At 44.7% G+C, this 21,422-nt stretch overlaps 4 protein-coding genes and 2 long non-coding RNA genes across 11 annotated transcripts; 3 read left to right on the top strand and 3 right to left on the bottom strand.

Moving 5' to 3' along the window:
* The first annotated feature begins 268 nt into the window (after positions 1-268).
* adgrf3a (adhesion G protein-coupled receptor F3a) lies at positions 269-5,970 on the top strand. Its single transcript, XM_055505719.1, has 13 exons — positions 269-477; positions 560-691; positions 800-906; positions 991-1,049; positions 1,164-1,288; positions 1,639-1,854; positions 2,222-2,483; positions 3,230-3,311; positions 3,443-3,622; positions 3,710-5,032; positions 5,109-5,150; positions 5,290-5,325; positions 5,411-5,970. The coding sequence occupies exons 1-13, from the start codon at positions 366-368 to the stop codon at positions 5,465-5,467; spliced, it is 2,733 nt and encodes a 910-aa protein (XP_055361694.1). The 5' UTR covers positions 269-365; the 3' UTR covers positions 5,468-5,970.
* On the bottom strand, positions 5,182-7,241 carry LOC114848690 (ankyrin repeat domain-containing protein 66). 2 transcript variants are annotated; one of them, XM_055505997.1, is made up of 3 exons: positions 6,957-7,241; positions 5,990-6,218; positions 5,182-5,819 (listed from the first exon to the last, which is right to left on the bottom strand). In XM_055505997.1, the coding sequence occupies exons 1-3, from the start codon at positions 7,093-7,095 to the stop codon at positions 5,666-5,668; spliced, it is 522 nt and encodes a 173-aa protein (XP_055361972.1). In that variant the 5' UTR covers positions 7,096-7,241; the 3' UTR covers positions 5,182-5,665. The 2 variants fall into 2 exon arrangements, with proteins under 2 accessions (XP_055361972.1, XP_028995267.1); XM_029139434.3 differs by having other exon boundaries at positions 5,656-5,789; positions 6,957-7,190.
* LOC114848699 (uncharacterized) lies at positions 7,121-13,534 on the top strand. Of its 3 annotated transcripts, none has more exons than XR_008693733.1 (4): positions 7,121-7,231; positions 12,737-12,815; positions 12,941-13,238; positions 13,322-13,534. It is a non-coding gene; the product is annotated as an uncharacterized LOC114848699 (long non-coding RNA). The 3 variants fall into 3 exon arrangements; XR_005897230.2 differs by lacking the exon at positions 7,121-7,231 and adding an exon at positions 12,154-12,290; XR_003784497.3 differs by lacking the exon at positions 7,121-7,231 and having other exon boundaries at positions 12,281-12,815.
* On the bottom strand, positions 7,353-12,262 carry LOC114848635 (tudor domain-containing 6). 2 transcript variants are annotated; one of them, XM_029139321.2, is made up of 4 exons: positions 12,015-12,262; positions 8,330-11,795; positions 8,158-8,263; positions 7,353-7,493 (listed from the first exon to the last, which is right to left on the bottom strand). In XM_029139321.2, exons 2-3 carry the CDS (start codon positions 11,774-11,776, stop codon positions 8,183-8,185), a joined length of 3,528 nt encoding a protein of 1,175 aa, XP_028995154.1. In that variant the 5' UTR covers positions 11,777-11,795; positions 12,015-12,262; the 3' UTR covers positions 7,353-7,493; positions 8,158-8,182. The 2 variants fall into 2 exon arrangements, with proteins under 2 accessions (XP_028995154.1, XP_028995153.1); XM_029139320.2 differs by having other exon boundaries at positions 8,158-11,795; positions 12,015-12,226.
* Positions 13,535-13,565: 31 nt separating the features above from the next.
* On the top strand, positions 13,566-15,644 carry LOC114848700 (uncharacterized). The gene is made up of 3 exons (XR_003784498.1): positions 13,566-13,893; positions 13,972-14,031; positions 14,571-15,644. It is a non-coding gene; the product is annotated as an uncharacterized LOC114848700 (long non-coding RNA).
* Positions 15,645-16,328: 684 nt separating this feature from the next.
* On the bottom strand, positions 16,329-21,218 carry vsnl1b (visinin-like 1b). 2 transcript variants are annotated; one of them, XM_029139431.3, is made up of 4 exons: positions 20,878-21,218; positions 19,002-19,168; positions 18,700-18,915; positions 16,329-18,178 (listed from the first exon to the last, which is right to left on the bottom strand). In XM_029139431.3, exons 2-4 carry the CDS (start codon positions 19,161-19,163, stop codon positions 17,981-17,983), a joined length of 576 nt encoding a protein of 191 aa, XP_028995264.1. In that variant the 5' UTR covers positions 19,164-19,168; positions 20,878-21,218; the 3' UTR covers positions 16,329-17,980. The 2 variants fall into 2 exon arrangements, with proteins under 2 accessions (XP_028995264.1, XP_028995265.1); XM_029139432.3 differs by lacking the exon at positions 20,878-21,218 and adding an exon at positions 20,642-20,816.
* Positions 21,219-21,422: the final 204 nt, after the last annotated feature.

Raw genomic sequence — 21,422 nt, 5'->3', positions numbered from 1 at the left:
GAGAGCTTTTAAAACCACTTATGAGGCAGTCTAATACAAGTTGAGTCATTATTTTGGATAGTGCTGGTTCCTGAATCATGAGTGTGAAACAATTTTTATTTTCCAATTGCAGAATCAGAATGCAGATGTTCATAGCTGTTTATATCCTCAGCATGAACATGTTTCAGGTTAGTCACTAACATAAAATGAAATTACCAGGATCACATAACCTTAAATTGCATTAAATGCTTTTTCTTTTACCTTTACAGGCCACTGGAGGTAAGAGTCAGCGGTATGATTTTCAAAATAAGACAGTTTTTATTGTATAATGGTCTTAACACATACGTTGTCATGCCTGTGTTAATTTTTCAGACAACTCAACACAAATGATTTATTTCAAACTCACAATAGAGAAAAGTGCACATGCAAAAGTAACTAATGTTCTGACATCTTTCGGGACGAATCTTTGGACCATTAGCAACGTCACAGAGACAACAAGTGAGATATTATTGAAAATAGTGAACGTTGTCACAGATTTGCGTTGAAATAACTGATCTTAAAGTTGTCTTTTTTTAATCAGACTGTGAAGCCAATTCGTGTTACTGCATGAAAGGCTACAAGTGGAACGATACAGTTTGTCAGACCCAGAATTGTTGTGGGAACTCCACCTGCACCTTCACAAGTCCAGCTCACTGTGTCTCAGTATCCACAAGTAAATAGCGTCTACAGTATGCTGCTTGCTAATCTGCATGGCTCCTTCAGTGTGTGCTGCACCCGAATGCAGTGACCCTGGAACGTGACAGCTGCTTCTTCTTCACAGTTAAGATTCAAGGTTCAGTTCATTTGGACCCACAGACATTTGGAGGCTGTCTGGCAACGAAAACCAATGACCTATATATAAAGTGTAATGAAAACGTGACAGTCAAGGTAGAACTAAATGTTTCACTTTATCAGAATATTATAAAACATATCCTATAATATACAGTAACATGTAAAAATGTTTCCTTTCAGATGAAGACAACATTCAGCACTATAAATGGATTTGAAGCCTTGACCATTCAAAATTATACGTAATGATTTTCTTATTGAATAAATCATTTTAATATGCCACTGTACTTTTTAATTATATGCAGTTTTAATTTGTGATTTTAAGTCTTAGAATCCAATGTTTTTTTTTCCTGCAGTGTTGGAAGCGTCATCGCAAATTTTCAAATGGTCTTTGTTTCAAGTGTCACTTCACAAGATCTGATTACTAAATCACAAGCGGTGATTGCTTCTCTGGGTGCCTCGATGATTTTGGAGACTACAGGTACATGTAGTATAAAGGAGGGTGGGATACGTTTGTTGCCTGGTGATTATAGTTGTTTTTATTGATTAATGCAGCAAATTGAATATGGATGGAGACACACAGAGAAATACTGCAGGTTCTAAAATTCTTGATGTGAATTTACTTGATATGAGAAACGTATTTGTAGTTGTCATAGAGGTAGCATGTATAAATCTGTAAACAAAAGTAATTCATAGGATATTATGAATGTTGTTTCAAAGTATATCATTCAGATCCTTTTTCACAAAGGAAAAACGCTGAATAACAACAAAGTCTTACTGTTTAAGGTGAAGTTATGGTCTGTAAATATTCCTGCTATATTTCCCCCACAGGTGTTGTTCAGATACACATGCCACCCAACCCTGTGAAATACGACAGTAATGACACTGTCAGCTGCACATCACAAGATGACCTGGGAACCGATCCAATATGGACGCTGCAGCAGCCGGGTGGTGTAAATACCATATATAATGGTACACAGGCAACTGTGATATTAGGTCACAGGGAAACAACAGTTAGTCTCAACGATATCACCGAACTCTGGCATGGTAGGTTACAATGAGCCACCAGTGATGGAAACTTTTAACTACAATTATGGATTATCATTATCAATAATATTGTTAAAATCTGAATTGGAATTATAAGACTTTGACTTTAAAACATGATTAATCTGCAGTGGAATCCTGAACATCATCAGCCACTCTAACGCTACAGTTCCTTTCTGGCCAACAGGGCCTTCTATCAGTTTTTGCCAGTTGCTTTAGTTGAATAATATAGTTGAAGAAAGAAACTGGAGAGCAAATGAAAGCTTGTGTACAATGGTTTAATGGGATTGTCCGTTTTTTTCACAGTGTGAAATTCACACGCCTGTAGATGTTTTTCATAGTCGTCGCCGCTGGTCTCTTTGTGTTTTAGGGACGTACAAGTGTGCCTACATCATCAACAATGGCAGTCTGATCATTACTCACCAAGCCAACGGTTTAATGGACGTAGCTGTGGTTCCTGACATCAGCATCACTATAAACCCACAATTTCCAAGGTGCAAGGACAGTTTGAGTTTACTGCCAGTACAAATTAATTGTCAGGCGGCACAAATTGGTTATACTTACAATGTGTCGTGGACATCAGACATCACATCTGCATTAACCCCAGTTACACAGAGTAAGTATAGCATGAAGTTCAGCCAATAAATGTAAGTGATTGTGCAAAGTTCTTTTGAAAGTAAATGATGTGCTCCTATATTTATTGCAGGTCCTGGAAGCAATGTTTATTCAGTTAGTACCTTTGTCAGCTGTGGCTCCTTAATAAATCAAACTGTAACATGCATTTTTACAAACAAATTTAATCAATCAAAGAATGCAACAATTACTGTTGATAACGTCATCATACAAGGTATGTTTTTATATTTCACCAGACTTCTGATTAATGTATACCTTAGTTTACATGACATCAATTTAATGATTAAAACAATGCAACATTCCAGAAAAGTTAAAACAGAATCAGAACATTAAAAGAGCTGCACATAATGGATGTAGGTGCAAGTAGAAGTAAGATATGTGCAATTTCCACATTCACAACTACAAACGAACTGAAGCTACTAAAACACAAACTGTAACAACCTTTTATATTTAAACTGAACAAACCTAAGGTAAATGTACATGGCCCACCTGATAAATATTCTATTGTATATTAATGCTATACTTCTCTTTTTCAAAACAGTTACTGATCAGTACTGTGCATCAGATGGTGTCTGGCCAGACGCCAAAGTTAACTATATTGCAGTGTTGCCGTGCCCGAATGCAGCTGGACAACAACAAAGGCAATGTGCAATGTAGGGCTTCAACCAAACCACTGATGCTCAACACATCCATGTTTTTGTTGTTGTTTGTGGTGCAGTAATTGTCTAATCTGTTAATCCACTAGTGGTTCTACAGGTGGAGTGTGGGGCAAGACGACTTCGCAGTGTGTGCTACAGGATCTGTACGCGGTGCTGCAAAAATCATTGGTAAGCCCAACTTATTAGACTGAAGATGAAAAAAGAAAATTCATTTCAATTAAAAATTCATACAACTTAAAATAAGCAGCAGCAACATCACAAAACCTGATCATTCTGACATGACTTTTTCTCTGTCACAGATTGTGGACATCGGACTTGGCTTATTGGAAAAAAATGGTGCAATAGTGTTTTCTGAGCTTCAGCGCTCCACTAATAACTCAGCGCTCATCGACAGTGCTTCCAACATAAACGCAACTGTTGAAGTTCTCTCAAATATGCAAAATAAGTTGAAAACTATGCAGAACAGTTCAGCAGTGAGTGTGAGTACATAACGTTTTATTTGCTGTTACTGGTTTAATGTGAGAAATCAGTTTAAACAGTTAAAACTGGCCTCTTTCTTTTTTCAGGATTTTTTATCATCATCTAGCAATATACTGAACACAACTGAAGGTTCTTGGAAAAATAACAACGGCAATACCGAGGATAATACTACACTGGCTGAGAGATACCTGGAGTCGGTTGAGGAGCTAATTAAGAAAACAACTTTTGCAATTAATCAAACTACGCCAAATGTAGTGGTTAACACGTGTAATGAAAGCAACTGTCGAAACAGTGTTTTCAATGTCAGCGTCACTCTTGGGGATTCTTACAATGGGAACGTAACAACAACTGGATTCCAAAAGCTGCACAACCTTTTGCCATCTCCTTCCAATGCCAAACCAAACAGCATAGTTGTGTCAACCACTACTGGAACCCAACTGCCTAGTTCAGTTGAGATTACAATCGACTTTGTTTTGATCAGTCCTAGGCCCCGCAATGTTCTGATCAAGTGTGTTGCGTGGAACAACAACACTGGGCAGTGGTCCCCTGATGGTTGTAGGTGGCAGGGTGCCAGCTCTCCAGGGCTCTGCGTTTGCCAACATTTGTCCTCATTTGCCATTCTAATGTCAAAGGAGCCAATTGAGATCGATGGAGCGTCACAGATAACCTACGCCGGCCTGGGTGTATCAGTCATATGCCTCCTCATTAGTCTCATGATAGAAATAACTGTCTGGAGCACAGTGGTTAAAACGAATACTTTATACTTACGCCACACGGCCCATTTCAACATCTCCCTGTGTTTGCTCATTGCAGATTGCTGCTTTTTAGCATCGTCCATAAATCAGATTCCAGCTATCTGGTGTCAGATCTTCACAGTGCTGAAGCATTTCTGCTACCTGGCCATGTTCTTTTGGATGCTGTGTCTGAGCATCACTCTCCTTCATCAAGCTGTTTACTTGTTCCATAACGTGAGCAAAACAAGCTATCTGAGGTTCTCGTTAGTCCTGGGGTACGCGTGTCCTTTTCTTATTGTTTTCATCACGTTCATCATCAACGACACCGGTGCCGAGGGCTCCTACTACTCCAGCGACGGCTGCTGGCTGGTTTATAAAGGACTTCTACAAGGGTCTATCTACACATTCATCATACCAGTTGGTATAATTATTTTCATCAACACGTTTTCCATGCTGGTGGTGATCATGAAGCTTCTGGACCACCCAAAGAGCACCGACAAATCTTGTGACAAAGAAAAAAATGCAGCCAAGACTGTCATGAGAACTGTTATTCTCCTGACACCGATCTTTGGTGTCACTTGGATTTTAGGATTTGTTGTGATGATTCTCGACCTCACAACTGGACCCATAGCCTTCGCGGTCAACTATGCCTTTATCCTGCTGAATGCATTCCAGGTACGGTCAATATAATCCTCAACCAAACCTGGTGAATGCATTTGTTGCTCAGTAATATGTGTCTTTGGGTTTGCAGGGATTTTTCATACTGTTAACCACGTGCATTGGAGACAGAATGGTAAGAAAGATTTAAATGCCAGCCTTCATCATAATGTGAAATTTCTCTGTATTCAGCTCTGGCACGAATTAATGCAATGTCAAAATATAGTGTATTAAAAATATAACGGAAGGAAAATATCTATATCAAATTTTGACAGGTTCGTGAAACAGTGCTCAGTCGTTTCAGAAAAAAAGTAAGTGCCCTAAAACTGGACTTACTCATTTGTAAACCACTGGCTAAGTACTGCTGATTAATTTTGTCCACTTCCTGCTCTGCAGGCTCCAGCATCCTTCAGCGAGAGCACCACAAAGATGGACTCCTCTTTGAAGAAGTGAAAATTACTCTGAAGTTACAACAGTCTTTCCTTTCGCTGCTTAAGTCTCTAATTCAACTCTGCAGTTTGTTGTTTAATCACACACTAGTTTTTATTAGGAACATCTGAGCTGTATTGTTTTTTTATGCTTTAAAATATATTAATCAGTTCAGTTGCAGATAATTCTACCTAATACCTTGAAATGCAATGTTGAGTTGGTCTATGTTTTATTGCCTTCTGCTTGACTCTCTTTGCTGTGCCCTGTCCACTCCTCGTCCGTGTCGTCCACTGAAATCCCTTTCTGGGCTGCCATCTTGCGGTAGGCCTGGCACTCAATCTCGGCTCTGCAACATACAAGACCGCAGCAGATACACCTACTGTACTTCACTGACAGGCTTTGCATGAAGTTACTGGGACTGCGCATTCAGAAAAGCTTTGCGGTTAATAGACAGTATCAGTTAAAGTACGACACATGTATGCAAATTAAATAAGCAAGTATGATTGATAATAAAGAAAAATGCCACAGTTGGGATTGATGCCGTACTTTTTAAGGAACCGAACACAATCCTGGTGTCCGTATATTTCAGCGATGCGCGCTGGTTTGTCTCCACAGCAGTCTTCCTTGTCCACGGGGGCATGGAGGGAGTGCAGCAGCCGCAGCACAGCCAGCCTGCCGGCCTCCGCTGCGTAGTGGGCAGGAGTCCATCCATGCTCGGTCCTCAGACACGGCCTGGCCCCGTGCTCAATGAGGATCCTGACTGTTTCTGCATGTCCTGTGGAAGAGGCATAGGAAATGTTCTGTTGTAAATGAGGTGGCTGACATGACGTTTGTAGTGATTAGCCTTTGCAGCTCCCCTGAGTCCTTGATAGCAGGAATACCCGAGGGGTTGAACATCACTTAATCTAAAATTGTATGGAGCAAATAATACCTGAAAGATCCTTAGAATTAAACTGATATTAAGTTTAGATTGGTGATTTTATACTACAGTATAGAAATAATATTTCACACGATGGCGCTGTGCCAGAAAAATAATAAGGTCACATCTTAGTTCCCTCAAAATGCCCCTTTATAGGAGGAATATGTTTTTTAGTCACTTGTTTATAGTTTTAACAAGAAATAGATCAGTTGCTTTGACTAATGTGAATTAATCCACCACCTCCTTTGAGTTGGTAATCAACACCGTCCTACTGTGATGAAAAACAAGGGTGCAGACGGGTCTAATGTTGCAGCTTGTAGGTGTAGGGTGGAGAGAACAGGACGGCGAATATTTCATCCTTAGGTTTACTTACAAAAAGCTTCAAGGTTGACCCTAAAGGTTTCCTCGAGTAGAAACAAAACGACTTTGTATAAGTTAATCAAACTTTCAAATTAACTCAAGAATTATCTCTTTACAAATGCAATGCGCAAATAATGGAAACACGTGAGACCGTACTTTTCAGAGCGTTCAAACAAAGCGAGCAATGTCAAACTAACGACACGCGGGTGCATTAAGTAGCTGAATACATTCAACCTGTAGCCGCAGCCCAGTGGAGGGGAGTCTTGTTGCTCCAGTCGATGTCTCTCTGGTTGGGGTCGCATCTGTTTTGCCTCAGAATCTCTTGTACTTGATGGAAGTCGCCTGCTGCCGCAGCCTGGTGCAGCTCGGTCATGATGGCCCGCGTTGCCTAGCAACGTCGCGTCAACTCAACATGGCGCCGAGTCCCCGGCGGGAACGGCCAACGGTTGTGCCGCCGCCTACTGGACGTGGAGGCGAAGAGGCGGAACTGAACGAGCACGTGCGCTAAGGTGGCGAGTAAATACAGTTACTCAAGTACTGAGGAAAAAAGAAAAAGTACTGAGAAGTAGAATATTGATGTACTGATCTGTTTGTCCTTCTATGAGTAAAAGCAACTGTTTGCCAGACAAGGACATTCCATGCTTTATTTCATACATTTCATACAGTATATTTAGATTTAAAAAACCAAACATTTTTCTAGTTTTGTAAATTCACAATAGTCAAGACTGAGTCACAACTTGGTCTTCGACAGGCTTTTATCCAAGTCCAGCACTGAAAGACACCAAAAGATAGATCAGATTTAGTTATAATGTCAGCAAATTTATCTGTATCTGTATTGGATTTCTTAATATCATCATCTCAGCGAGAAAAGTATTTTGAGAAACTTTATCAAACTAACAGTAAGTACCAATAATTTTATGTTTTTATGTAGTGAAACTACAACACTCTATCTACAGTCCTGGGTCCTAGTCCACATACAACAAAAGTTGAAATTTTATTAAAAATTACGGCATGGAAAAGAAGACAGAGAGAGCATAGAGAGTAAAGATACATACAGATAGAGAGGAGAGAGACAGAGACAGAGAGATACAGAGAGGAGAGAGGAGAGAGAACAGAGAGACAGAGAGACAGAGATATAGAGAGACACAGATCATATACATATATACATATATACATATATATATATACACATATACATATATATATATATATACACATACATATATATATATACATATACACATACATATATATATACACACATACATATATATATACACACATACATATATATATACACATACATATATATATATATACATACATATATATATACACATACATATATACATATATATATACATATACATATACATATATATATATACATATATATATATATATATACACATTTTTTAGTAAAAAAGACAAACACCTGATTGGGAGGTTTCTGCTGAATCTCAGTGCATGTCCAGCTCTTTCCAGTATTTCTCCATCAATGTATTTACAACCACTCCTTCACAGTCGATTTCCACTGAGAACTGAGGAACCGCAAACTCTGAATAGTCTTTCATGTTTATCACTGTCACTCTGAGAGTTTTACCAACCAGAAGACTGTAGAAGTCATCGTAAGCTTTGTCGCTCCAGGAGCCTTTGGTCTCGTCAAATCCATGTAAAGAGCACAAAAAGGCCTGAGGTGCCAACTCCAGCAGACTTTGGGGCAGTGGCCTCACGTTCTCCACATCAATGTCCGCTTCGTTTCCGTAGTCAACAAACAGAACGTGCAGAGTGTCGCCGTCTTTCTGAGTCACTTGGACCCTGTGCCACTGGTGGTCTTCAGAAAACAGAGCGAGACATGGACATCCGGGACCCAAAGTTTCGAGAAAGGCCGAGTCCTTCGGGGCCTTTCCTGCTTCCTGAGCAAGTAGCAACACTTTACTGAGAACATCCGTGTTGGTATATTGACACCAGAAGAAACTAGGTTCTGCAATGCAGGAGGCGCTCACAGTCTCGGTCTGATTGGTTGAGATTTCTGGTTTCTGGTACTTGATGATATCACAATTTCCTTCAGAGACATTATGGATGGTTGTGTCGACCTCGGTGTGACTAGGCTGCAGTGAGCTTTTCCTTTCAGGGCTTGCGGTCCCAACCTGCCCAGGCTCAGCTGCTATCCAGTATTTCTGCATGGCATCATTTACAACCACATTTTCACTTTCAATTTGCACCACATACTGAGGAACTGCAAACTCTGAATAGTCTTTTGTGTTCACCACTGTCACTCTGAGAGTCTTATCAACCAGAAGACTGTAGAAGTCATCGTAAGCTTCATCGCTCCAGGAGCCTTTGGTCTCGTCAAATCCATGCAAAGAGCATAAAAAGGCCTGAGGTGCCAACTCCAGCAGAGCCTGGGGTAGTGGCCTCACGTCCTCCACGCCAACGTCCGCTTCGTTTCCATAGTCAACAAACAGAACGTGCAGAGTGTTGCCATCTTTTTGAGTCACTTGGCCTCTGTACCACTGGTGGTCTTCAGAAAACAGAGCGAGACATAGACATCCAGAACCCAGAGTTCTGGGAAAGGCCGCGTCGTTCGGGGCCTTCCCTGCTTCCTGAGCAAGCCTTGATAGTGTGTTCAGGTGTTCTTCAGTGTTGGCAAACTGACACCAAAAGTAATGTGGTCCAGCAATCGAGGAAGCATATACCTCCTCACTCGAGTTTCGTTTATCCCCGAGAACAGCATCCGAAGTTTCTCCATCTCCAGCACAGTCTTCATTTTCAACTTCTGCTTCAGGGACTACCTGTGGACTCGTCTGTAAGTCTTCCGTGTCACACAGCTTGTTTAGTTCTGTGCTCTTTGTTAACACTTCTACGGTTTTGAGCTCTTGCGCTGTCAGGTCCTCATTTGGCACACAGCCCTGCTCTGAGCTTTCTGAGAGCCGGCGATCAGATTGCTGGTTGAGACCATTTATTTGTGTTGGCGTCATCTTTAGGATCCTCTCTCTGACTTTTGCATTTACGTTCACGGATGTATCAAACAACTCAACAATTAGTTTTCCTTGTGTATCTTTTGCGACCACTGAAAGGGTCAAACTATGGTCAGTGGCACGACATGCGAACCACTGATTAACTTCCTGTGGTACATCTACTGGGACATCAAACAGGCCAAGTGGAACAGCCAGTACGGGAACAGACCTGGCAACACATGGTTCAGGGGGAAATGGTCGAAGATCAGATTCATTCGCTACAATCGTATCACCATAGTCCACCAAGTGGACTTTAAGTCTGGGGCACACTTCTACTATTTGGCCTCTGTACCACTGACCATCACTGTACCTAGCAAAGCAAACACTACCAAGTCCAAGTGGGTGATCCGTGCTTGGGGGCTGGGAAATAAGTTGAGAAACATTTTCCACCACTTCGTTAAGCAAGTGAGAATTCCTCTCTAATTGGCCGTAGAAGTGATGAACAGTCTCTGCAAAGGTCACCATGACTTTTTCTCTGTCGCCCACCTCCATGTTGTTTGTGGAGTAATTGTTGGGGAAACCTGCTGAAGGGTGTCCATCATTACACGAGAGAGCATGTGAATGTTCTGAGCTCTCGTTTATATGTGAACCATTAGAACCAGACATAGATACATCCATTTCACCTTTGAGTCCTGGGTTTTTAGTGCTTAGCAACAGTTCCTCTTGTAAATTGTCATCTATTTCTGAACTCACAGGTCCGACTAGTGCACTTGAAGGTGCCTTCTGAACATTTGAACCTTGTTGGCTCACATCGGGTGCAAGGGGTTCTTTTTCCTCCATGAAGCCATCAGTCATGCACGCACCATTTGCATCAAAGAGAGTCACGTAATATAGGTCCTGAGATGCATTGTAGTGATTAAACCTGGCCACGACGGTCTGGTTGAGGAGCAGTGACTTCAGACGATTGGTCTGATCTGTGGCCCATCCTGTCCTGTCGTCTTTTACTCCATCGAGGGAACAAAGGTATGTGACGACTGGCATCCGTATGAATTCCCCATGCAGAGGTCTAATGTCTCTAACTGGGACCATCTCAGTCATCCCTACATCCACATGCAAGACCTCTACAGCATCACTAATGGCCGTGGTCGACTTTAACGATGACCGACGCCATCTGCCGTTTCCCCCTTTAGCAGCACACGGGTCCCCGCAGGTCAGAGGCGGCGAGTCTTCGGGGTCCGAACGCGTTTCATAATGTTGGTGGATGTGTTCGGACAAAGACTGCAGTGCTTTGGCAAAAATGTTAAGCGTGCAAAAAATATTATTCGGGTCAATGATCTCAGTTACTGTAACGGTTTCAGAGATGCCAGTTAACAGCTCTGGGTGAAAGTATTGCTCACGCTTCTGAAGCTGGAAACCATCATTCTGTTGATGCATTATATGACGGCCATCGGGAGCAGCTTCCTTGAGTGAACTGAGATATTTCAACACAAAGCTTTTGAAATCATCACCTGGGATGTTTTTTGAAACTCCATACTTACACATGACTTTGGAAAGTACTGGTATATCAAGGACAATGGTCCTATGTGGCATCAACACATGCTGAACCACTCCCTTGAACTTCTTGCCTGGCAGAGACTTTAAAAAAGAGGAAAGCTTTAACTGAGACTTTGTGGCTTTTTCAGACCAGACAGGGGAGAGGACGTTTGCAAGTATACAGGATTCAACTTCTGGAGGAAGGAGGAAAAAGTCAGTGTTGCCACAGGCTAGAGTCTCACTAGTGGCAGTATGGGACTGTCCCTGGTCGATTAGAAACACATTGTACGTTTCACTGTGAATGGACACAATCCGAGCTCTGTGCCAGGTGTCACTGATGCAAACCAGACAGAAGTCCCCCGGTTTTCCCTCTGATCCATTCAACTTCCTTTCGGGGTTTTGAATTTGAATTTCGTGTCTCAGCTGCTCATAAATATGCATCATTCCATCATCAATGTGTACCCAGAGTTCCACAAAACCAAATTCGGGGTTTAGGTTTACCCGTCTAAGGAGAACAGGGACTTCCGATCCTGGCGTTGGGAGCCCTGGGATTGAACACATTCTAAAACCTGAACAACACCTGCAAATTAAACGCAGAAACACATGTTGGGAAAGAAGAAGCTTAAACACACAATTTATTTTTCACTTATACATTAAGTTTTTACTAAAATAAACAGTGAAAACACTTCAGACACACGTAATAGTTTGGCATAGTTTAAGATGATTCAAATCACCTGATTCAAATCAATGAAACCCTTAACGTCTCCCAAAACGTCGGGACGCGGATGTGAGAACTCACCTGACGTTAAAAAGCGTTGGCTGCGCGCGCGCACACTCGCCAATGCCTCTGAAATTCTTGCAAGACTTGTGAGTTTAACGTTCGAAGGATTCAGTCGCGAGGACGGACAGCCGGGGCCTCCGCGCGTGACGCCGCCCCTTTTGAAAACTAGGCCGACGGCTCGTGGGCTGCGCGCGCGCCGTGTTCCGCGTTTGGGCGCGATGCTCAGCCACGCCCACAAGTGCGGGGCACCGTTAGAGAGACGTTTTATGTGTTACAGCCTCTCGTCCAGCCGGAGTGAGTCAGCCTCGGTCTTATTAAACCTTCTAAACACTTTAGACACGTGGGAGTGAAGACAAAAGAATGTCGCCACCATACTCTGTATACATTCTGTGCTCGCGCTCCAGAATTGTCCTCTATAAACTAGCCTGTGCGCGTTTTATATGCACGGCACTGTTTCAGCGTTTCGCCACGTGTGTTATATTTATCTTAACAGCTGGGCTGGTGTTTTTTTGTGAACTGTAAATGTCATTAGAAATAATAATAAAGAAAATGAAGTAAATACCCTCATAGTTCATGGAATAGGGTTAGGTTTGCGTCATGTGGCCCCTGTTAGAAACGAAGCCACTTCTCGTGCTGTTAACTATTTAAATGATTAAGTCATTGCATGAATGTAACGGTTGATTGACAGACTCATAACGTCCAGGCCACTTCATGAATGTCTTTTGTCGGCTGCATTTTAGGACAACTCGTTTCAAACAAGGCCTCAGGTTAAAGTGAAGTCAAGTGAAGGTCGTCAGCAAAGCTCACAAGGAACAGGAGGTACAGCTTCGCAAAGAGGGTTCCACTTCGAATCATTACTGCACCTTTGACTTCAGCATGGCCAAATATCTTTGTGGGGACATTGAAACTGAAATTTGCTTATATGCTTGTATTATGCTTAACAGAACCAGTCAGCTGGATTCCTTGTGACGTCTGCACACGGGAGTTGGAGGCTGCTGATGAGGAGCAAACTGATGACATCAGCTCCCTGGTGGTTTAGTTTCTGCTCCTTTGACAGAGAAATAAATCGCCTAATTTGAGACTTATGTCCTCAAACGCTGGCAGAAGACGACGGCAGAGAAGCAAACTGCTCATGAGGCAAAGACCGGCCTGGATCAGCACCGAACGAAGGCAGCAGACGCCAAGCACTCCCCTGTTAGCGGACGGATCGATCAGCTGTCTGAGGAAGTGGAGCCGCTCGAGGTACAGCGGCACTAAAAATAGTGGCACGCACCAAAAGTTACCGTTCAAATTACACTCAACGGATTCTTATTGTTTGCCCAAAGGAGCAGCAGCTGAAACCGGAGGCAGAGTGTGTGAAACCTTAAGATTATGGGAAACAAATGGGTCCCGTGAAGAAAATATCGGAGCTCTGAAGAGCGAACTCGGCCGAAAGAGTCGGAGGAAACAAGCAACTCCGCCTGTTTAGTTCAACAGCTTAGGATTCGGGTCAGCTAGAACCGGCAGCACCAGGAGCATCGGCACAGAAACCCACCCAGCTGAGGATCAGGGGGGTGGAGAGGAGGGGGAGGAGGGGGAGGTCAGGTGAGACAGCCACAAACAAAAGCTATAAAATGATTCTAGGGAGCTTCCAGCTTCTCCTTGACTCACCTTTCCGACTGCACGCTTCAATCGGATCTGCCCGTCGGCCGTCGCTAAATCAACTCCTGGCCTCGTTTTACATGCGCTCACTGAAGAGTGAAGGCAGAAAAATTCAGGCTATTCCAGTTTCCTCCCTGCGCCCCCATTAGGAAGTGGACCCAGGCCCTCAATCTCTACAGGGCCACAACCCACCAAGTGAGGATCAGCTGGATCACATCACGTCAGACAGGCAGAACAGATCCCAAATGATGCCAAGGTAAAACCTCTGGCAGCCCTAAATACACGATTCTATAGTTGAACTAACAGGCTCTTTGTTTTTCTCCCTGTCTTTTAGGTGCGAGTTATATTTCAACAGCTGATGATTTTTGATCACAACGAGACCCTTTCAATCTCGGTACGTCCACTAATACTTATTGGAAACCTTGTACAGATAAAGGCCTTAAAGGATAAAGGCGCGATGAGGTCCCAATGCTTGAGATTCTTTAGATGCATATGTTCAAGTTGCACTGGTTCCCATCTCTTCCTCTACCTGTGAAGAGGACGGTGCATTTTGTTGACAGAGTGAATAACACTGTGGTGCATGCGAAGGTGAGGCCTCTGAAAGAGTGAGAGACATGAGATCTCTGGTGAGCGGTCCTTCTCCACCGTCTGCTCTTCTTGCGTGGAGGCATCTGATCTGACACACATAGAATGTGGAAAATCAGCTAAAGAGCCGTTTGCTTCTTAAACACTTAGGTTAAACGTGCAGGATATGCACAATGGAAGACTTTCCATGACTCTCCTCCTGGAGCCGTCAGAGCGGCAGCATCTTCATCAGTTCATCTTCATCACTGTGTCTTTGTGTCAGGTTCTTATTATTCTGAGAGTTTGGTGTTTTCTTTGACAAAGTCTTAATGTTTGCTGACACATTAAAATGAATTTCTGTCATTTCAGAAATTTACCCAGAAGTAACTTTAGCAAAATCCACCAGCTTCAAGGTCCAGAAAGATGCCAGAGTAAAACCAGGGACGAGGACGTTTGACCTGAAGTCCAACTAATCGTCAGTGTGTCTGCTTGTAAGTGTCTTTTTACATTGTGTGTCATGCATGGCTGCTATAAAACATCTAAATGTTGTTTTTTCCATATACTACCATATACTTTATTTTAGATGATGCTGTAGGAGTTTATTGTAGTTTAACACAGTTAACTAAGACTAACTAATGAAATATTTTTATCTTGGACATTCATAATAGTAGGAGTCATATGATGAGTATAGCTATCAGGTCCCACCAACTCCTGCCTAGGCACCAGGCGTGAGTCACAAAGGGCTTTGTGCCTCAGTCTGTGTACATTAGTCTTTTACTGAGCTCTGCATCTGTCTGACAAGAAACATGAGCAGTCACTTTGTGCGGAGGCGTTGACCCAGGGGCCTCTGAGTCGCAGACACGCATTAAGCCGTGGCAACCAAATAATTATAATTGTAGTAATAGGTTTTTAAACACAGGTGGAAAGTACTGGCAAGAATTTAATAGAAATGTTTGTAAAATAATGTTACAGTTTTTCTTGATTGCTTTGACCTGGTTAAAGAAACTAGGATTCACTCAGTTTTCATCATCGCTGTCCCAGCAGAGCAGAAGACATGTCTTCCAAATGTGTAAACCCGTTCTCATTGAATTGACACGTTTTCTCCACTCTTTGGCAAAACTGTTAACACGGATGTCATTCATTCCCAACTCCATTGCTTTAGCTTTGGTGACGAAACAAAACCATCTAATCCTAACTATTAAAAACCAGTAAGACCAGTATGAAGTACCCGTTTGAAGGCCTTAAATAAAACGATGCCAGGTCTGTGAGAAGGCAGAGACTGAGTATCAATAGAGGCTATATTTATATTATTATATATTATATAATATTTTGTCTTCATCTTTTAGCTACCTTGTCATGGATTCAATAAAATTACATCAAAGCATTTCTTCATCTGAATCCAATTCTTTGCTGAAAGGCAAGTTTGACACAGCCTTTATAGAAAGACACCAAATAGCAACAGGCTACAATGACAATCACTGATTCACACTGGGTTTGGCACTCTGCATTTTGTTGTCCACTGTGTAATGGCTAAATGACTAATTGAATGTTCTCATATACTTGTTTGCAAGTTGTGTTGTCTGAAGGCAAAATGAGCTTTTGTTGCATATTTCTTTAGCAAACAAAACGTGTGCGTTTGACCACAAGGCCGCTGTTTAGGCCTCTGTGTTAAACCCTCCTTAAAATGTGGAGTTTCAGTTGATGGCTGCATCAAAGCTATCAAGAAAAACGGTAATTAGGCCTTGAAACCACATTGTTGAACCCATGGGGCATCATAGAGGTCTTGTGAGTAAATTCCTACTGGGACTTATAATTAAATACTGTTGGGTTTTATGACCTAGGACATTTAGTTGGTATCACTGCAAATACAGAAATGGGTTTGAAATGTTTCTGGTTAGTTATTCAGTTTGACCTCTGGTGCCACACCTTTACTCTACAGGTTCTTCTCCTCTTCTTCTCCTAATAGTCTCTCGTCCTGCAGCATTTTACTGTGTCTGCCTCCTTCTTTTCAATATTGTCGTGATAAATTTGCAGCTGAAGTCTATAAACCGCCGCTAGGGTCATAACGTTTCAGGCTCGAGACGACGCGGTCACGTTCCGTAGTCATGAACTGCACCTGCTGCTCTGTGTGTTTGGAAAAAGCCCGTTGATGGTTTATTTGTTTTCATCACTACAGAATTAGGTGCAACACATGCCACATGTTAAAAAAGAAAAAAAAAAAAAGAACACAGTCACTGGTGTTATGATCATATTTGATATAAACATTTACGAGACAAAGATTCCGACGTGATGACTGTACTGAAATGTGTAAATAATATCGACATTAATAACGTGAGCGTTATATCATGGACAGAACAGTGAAAAGCTTCTGCAACCTCCACTAATACAAGTGGACTTCAAGCCGACACTCCGTCCTCGCTTGCATAGCCTCAAACTGGGGATGCGAAGCTGTTGAAAGAGAACTCCCGCCTCAACTTTCACCACGTCGTCAAGCCGCCGCCTCCGCGCACTGAGACTCTCTTTCAAAAGCTTCATCGAGCACTTTCCTCGAAGGTCCTGCGTCGCGAACAGAAGCAAATTGGTACGTGAGACCGCACGGCGTCAAAAGGGGGGCTCTCTAGGAATGCAGTGTGTCCAGTAAACATGCCCATCTCGCTCGGCCCCCGGCCCAGAGAGAGAGCGAGGCTGCACTCCTTCAGCAGTGCTCTTAATTTCTGTAAACATGTTGATATGTACTCAGTCAAATCGCCAAATCAAACGCGCAGCCGGGGAAAAAGGAGCCAATTTACGGGTCATCGTGAGCAACAATGCGCGTGCGCTGCGGTAATTCTCACCTTCCCTCTACGTTTAAGCGCCAGCGGTACAACGAAGTCGTAATTCCGCTCGCTCCAGAAGCAAAAACATAATCCAGTGTTCGCGCGACAGCTCTGCCTCGGAGACGAGCCCACGACTGCTCCCCAAAAACAGCCCTCAGGACGTGTCGCACACACAGCATCCGTGCGTCTAATGGGGGGAAGCGTGCGTCCACGTCTCTGGAGGTGAACTAATGGGCCGATGAGTCACACACTGTACATCCCATGCAACAATACTAAATGAACTTCGGACGGTTTTCTCTTTTAATAACCACCTAAAGATGCAAAAGGTAAGAGATTATATTTTTTTTTTCGACACGTAATATATGCATGCAAAGAACCTACTCTTCTTGATTCCATCGTGTGAAAACATCTGGAACAGACAGGAGCCTCTCTATTCTCCAAGAGCTCACCAAGTCTGGATAGTAGAGACGGTTACAATTATCATAGGAATTATTGTTTTGTTACTATTATGTAAAGCATACAGTAGTTGCAGCAGTGAACACTGGGGATCCTAAATACTGCAGGAACATAATTTGACGCAGTGCTCCACCGATATACAAGCTAAGGTTGGATGAGAATGTATAGGGTTACTGTGCACAAATCACGTTGGCAGGTTTTCAGATAGAAATGTATGATATCTTATAGCTATATTCAAAATTATTCAGCATTTGACATTCTCATGCATACGACCACAAGAAGCGAGTCCATTGAAAAATAGTCCAAGCATTGTTGTTGTGTGTGTGTGTGTGTTGTGTTTTTTTTTTTTTTTGTCGTTTTCTTTTTTTTTTTCCTGTGGAAATGGCAGAGAACCTAATGAGACATTAAAACGTGTGCTGCTGTCCAGAGTGTGTGGATTACGGACGGAGGGGGGGTGGTGGTGGTGGTGGGGAGGGGGCGGGGGAGGAAGAGGAGCGAGCGGCCGGCTCACTTCTGCATGTCGCACTGCAACAGGAGCACGATGGACGGGTCGCTCTTGGCCGCCTCCTTGAACTCCTCCAACGAGATCTGGTCGTCGTTGTTCTTATCCATCTTGCTGAAGATCTTGTCCACCCGCTGCTCCGGTGTCAGGCCGTCCTCGTTCATCTTCATCATGATCACGGTGCCCACCATTTTGTAGATGGCCTGCGGGTGAGGTGCAGCGGGGAGTTAGCGGCTTCGTCACGAGTGCTTTCGTTGTACGACGGGTTTCATAATGTAGCTTCAATTCAATTTGGCCAATTTATAGAAAGTCAAAAACATATTTGCACTAAAAATTACCGATAGGAAACTGAATGACAGATTCACCAAAACAACATTTTTTAATGTAAAACGCTAATCTCCGGTTGATCCTCTACTCATCCACTTCGTCGCCCGGGAATCAGCGTATTGTCTTTGGCGAGTGACGAATCGCGTTAACGAGGCGGCGCGGGCACGGACGCGTGCGTCGCCACCGCCACCGCCACCGCCACCGCGGGCAGAGATGTGGGATTCGCTGTGTATCCAGAATCGGCCCAGTGCAACCCGGTGCAACGGCGGCCGGATCAGCGCGGCGCCGCGTGGGCGCTCGGCAGCCGCAGGTGTGCAGCAGACTGATGATAACGAGCAGGCGAGCGCGGGGCCGGTCCCCTGACGAGCGAGGGCTTAATGGCGCCCTAATCCCTTACCTCGATTATCTCCAGCATCTCCACTCTGGTGATTTTGCCGTCGCCGTCCAGGTCGTACATGTTGAAGGCCCAGTTGAGCTTCTGCTCGAAGCTGCCGCGGGACGTGATGGACAGGGCGCAGATGAACTCTCGGAAGTCAATGGTGCCGTCGCCGTTCTTGTCGAAGGTCCTGAAGGCGTGCTGTGCGAACTTGGAGGCGTCGCCGTAGGGGAAGAACTGCACGCGGTGGAGAGAGGTGCTCGGTGAGCGGGCGAGAAGCGAGGACCGGAACAGGTGATCGGGAGAGCGCGGGTCGGGCCTACCTTCACATACAGCTGCTGGAACTCCTCCAGGTTCAGCCTGCCGCTGGGACAGTCCTTCAGGAAGCCTTTGTACCACTGCTTCAGCTCGTGCTCGTTGAACTCCGTGTTCTTCACCAGGTCCTCCATCACCTCGGGGGTCAGCTTGCTGTTCTGCTTTCCCATGGTTCCTGTGGCGCGAGAGAACGCGAGAATAATGCGTCTACATGAGCACAGAAACGAACTGCCTTTTTTGATATTTTGCTTCAAACATGAGCAATCTGACTAAAAGTGTGTGTGTGTGTGTGTGTGGGGGGGGGGGGTGCTGGGTTCTATTTGGACGGCGGCAAACATTTCTCTGGCGCTCGTGTTCTATTTCTGTCCCCTCAGCCTGTTTGTGCCAGTCGGTGGCCCGGGCCTAGCGCTGACCTGGATCATCACCGTCAGAGAGCGGATCCAGTTCGTCAAACGTTCGATCGGCGCTATCGGGTTTCCACTGCAAACGCTGTGACAATGACAACAACGCCCGGGCTCGGTTGTAAAAGAGGCGCCGCTGCGGTGGACGCGGGGCGCCGGGCGTCCAGACCCACTGGTACCGGCACCAAAGGGCAGCGCAGCTTCTGACGGACTGCTCTGTCTGTTTAAACCAGTTGTGGGCAATGCACAAACCAGCCGGCCTTGATTAGAGTCCGCTCCACACTAAAGGCCCCGAGTAGCGATCTCGACAACTCCAGCTTCACCAGTCCCGCCTGTCAGAACTCCCAGATTCATTAATTATTGACTCATGATGTGGCAAAAGACAAAGTGGACCAGAATGCGTCAATTCTCATATACATAATTCAACAAATGAGACAGCGGGACGTTATTTGCATACTGCATCACGACTGCAAGGTCCATCGCTGGAGACCAACCAACATATGGTCCAGGTCTCTGCAGCAGCAGCGGCGGCGGCATGACAGCAGGCTGCACGCATCCACCACAGCACTGCATTGGCTCAGGCCTCCCACAACAAACCGCACAAACGTGTGCGGCGGCCAAAACGAGCGCAAAACCCCGCAGCGTTCAACGCGCGCCCCCTCCGCATCACACGCCGCCAATCCCGGCGAGCACGATCGGTGACACGAGGCGCCGGCCACGCGTCGAGCTCCGGAACGGGCTCCCGCGAATGACCTTGAGGACAAACAATTTGGCAGGAAGACGACAAAAGCCGCGCGGGCGGCGCGACATCACGCAACTGCGGCGTTTCGGGGCCAACATCCGCCGCATACCGCAAGGCCACGGGAGCGAGCGGGTCGCCTTTGCACAACGCAGGCCACGCACACGCACCGTTTCTTTCACGCTCCGGGGCAATGGCATCGGAGTTAATGCTATTAGGGCTAACCGCCTCCCTGTGAGCGCACGGGGGGAGACGCCGCTGCATTCCGATGCAAACGACGCAGTGAGAGTGTTTGCAGATTAGAGCCCCCCATCCCGCTCCGAACGACACCTCTCCGCGCGCATCGGGGCGAAAAACATGTCAAGATTTCATAACAAGACAGATCTATTTTTACATCGCAAGACATCTCCCCTCGGTGCCTGCGCGGAGTCGCAGCAAGCGCGCACGCGAGCCAATTAATTGCGCAAATCTTAATGACATTTGGTTAATTCGTCAAAAGAGCCCTTACTGTCTTGGTCCGTGTTTTCTGCTCGTTTCCAGGCAAAGCGCAGGGCTTTATTTTAAGGGATGCGCAGGTGCCAGTGTGCGAGGCTCCTGCTCGATCTCATTCAATCAAACACGAGGAAAAAATGGGGGAAAAAAATAAATAAAAAACGCGACGCATCCAAACAAACAATTCGCAGTTTGCTGCATCTAAAATGTGCTCTAACACCGACACGTACACCTGAAAGCAACGCGTCTTACCTTTTCACAGTCTATTTTTGGTGATGCTCTAACCGAATAAATCTGCTATGGCTTCTGCAAAGTACAGAAAAAAAAAACCCTTTGCGTTTGGAAACGTTTGCCCAAAAGGGATTATTCTCAACACTACTGGCTTCTTGGGGGAAAAAAACCACCCGGTTGATGAAATGTCTGGATTTTCCTGACGTTATTCCAGATGAGGCGCAGCAGGCAGAGTCCGATCCCACGGCGGTCTTTGCTTATGCGACTACGAGAGCGCGGCGTCACCCGTGTGCATCACAGGCTGCTCATAAGTTCACTGTTGCGCCGCCGCTGCTCCGTTCGGGTTCAGCTGGATCCTGTCACGTTATAACCGGATCCTTCATCCCGATGAGGATGGCCAGCCGGAGGTTTCATCATCGGGAAATAAACATTTTGGAGCGGTGCTGTCTGTAAACAAAACGGATTGGGGGGTGGGGGCGGGGGGGGCATTCGCCAGGAATTTCCATTTATAAAGCTGAGATGTTTTATTCCTTTTGGTCATTGAACGTAGCCTGTAGAAGTATATG

The sequence above is a fragment of the Betta splendens genome, chromosome 22 (assembly GCF_900634795.4).
Source record: "Betta splendens chromosome 22, fBetSpl5.4, whole genome shotgun sequence".
In the NCBI taxonomy this organism is placed as follows: domain Eukaryota; kingdom Metazoa; phylum Chordata; class Actinopteri; order Anabantiformes; family Osphronemidae; genus Betta; species Betta splendens.
Note: the sequence above shows the minus strand (reverse complement) of the source record. Positions and strands in the feature narration are given on the sequence as shown.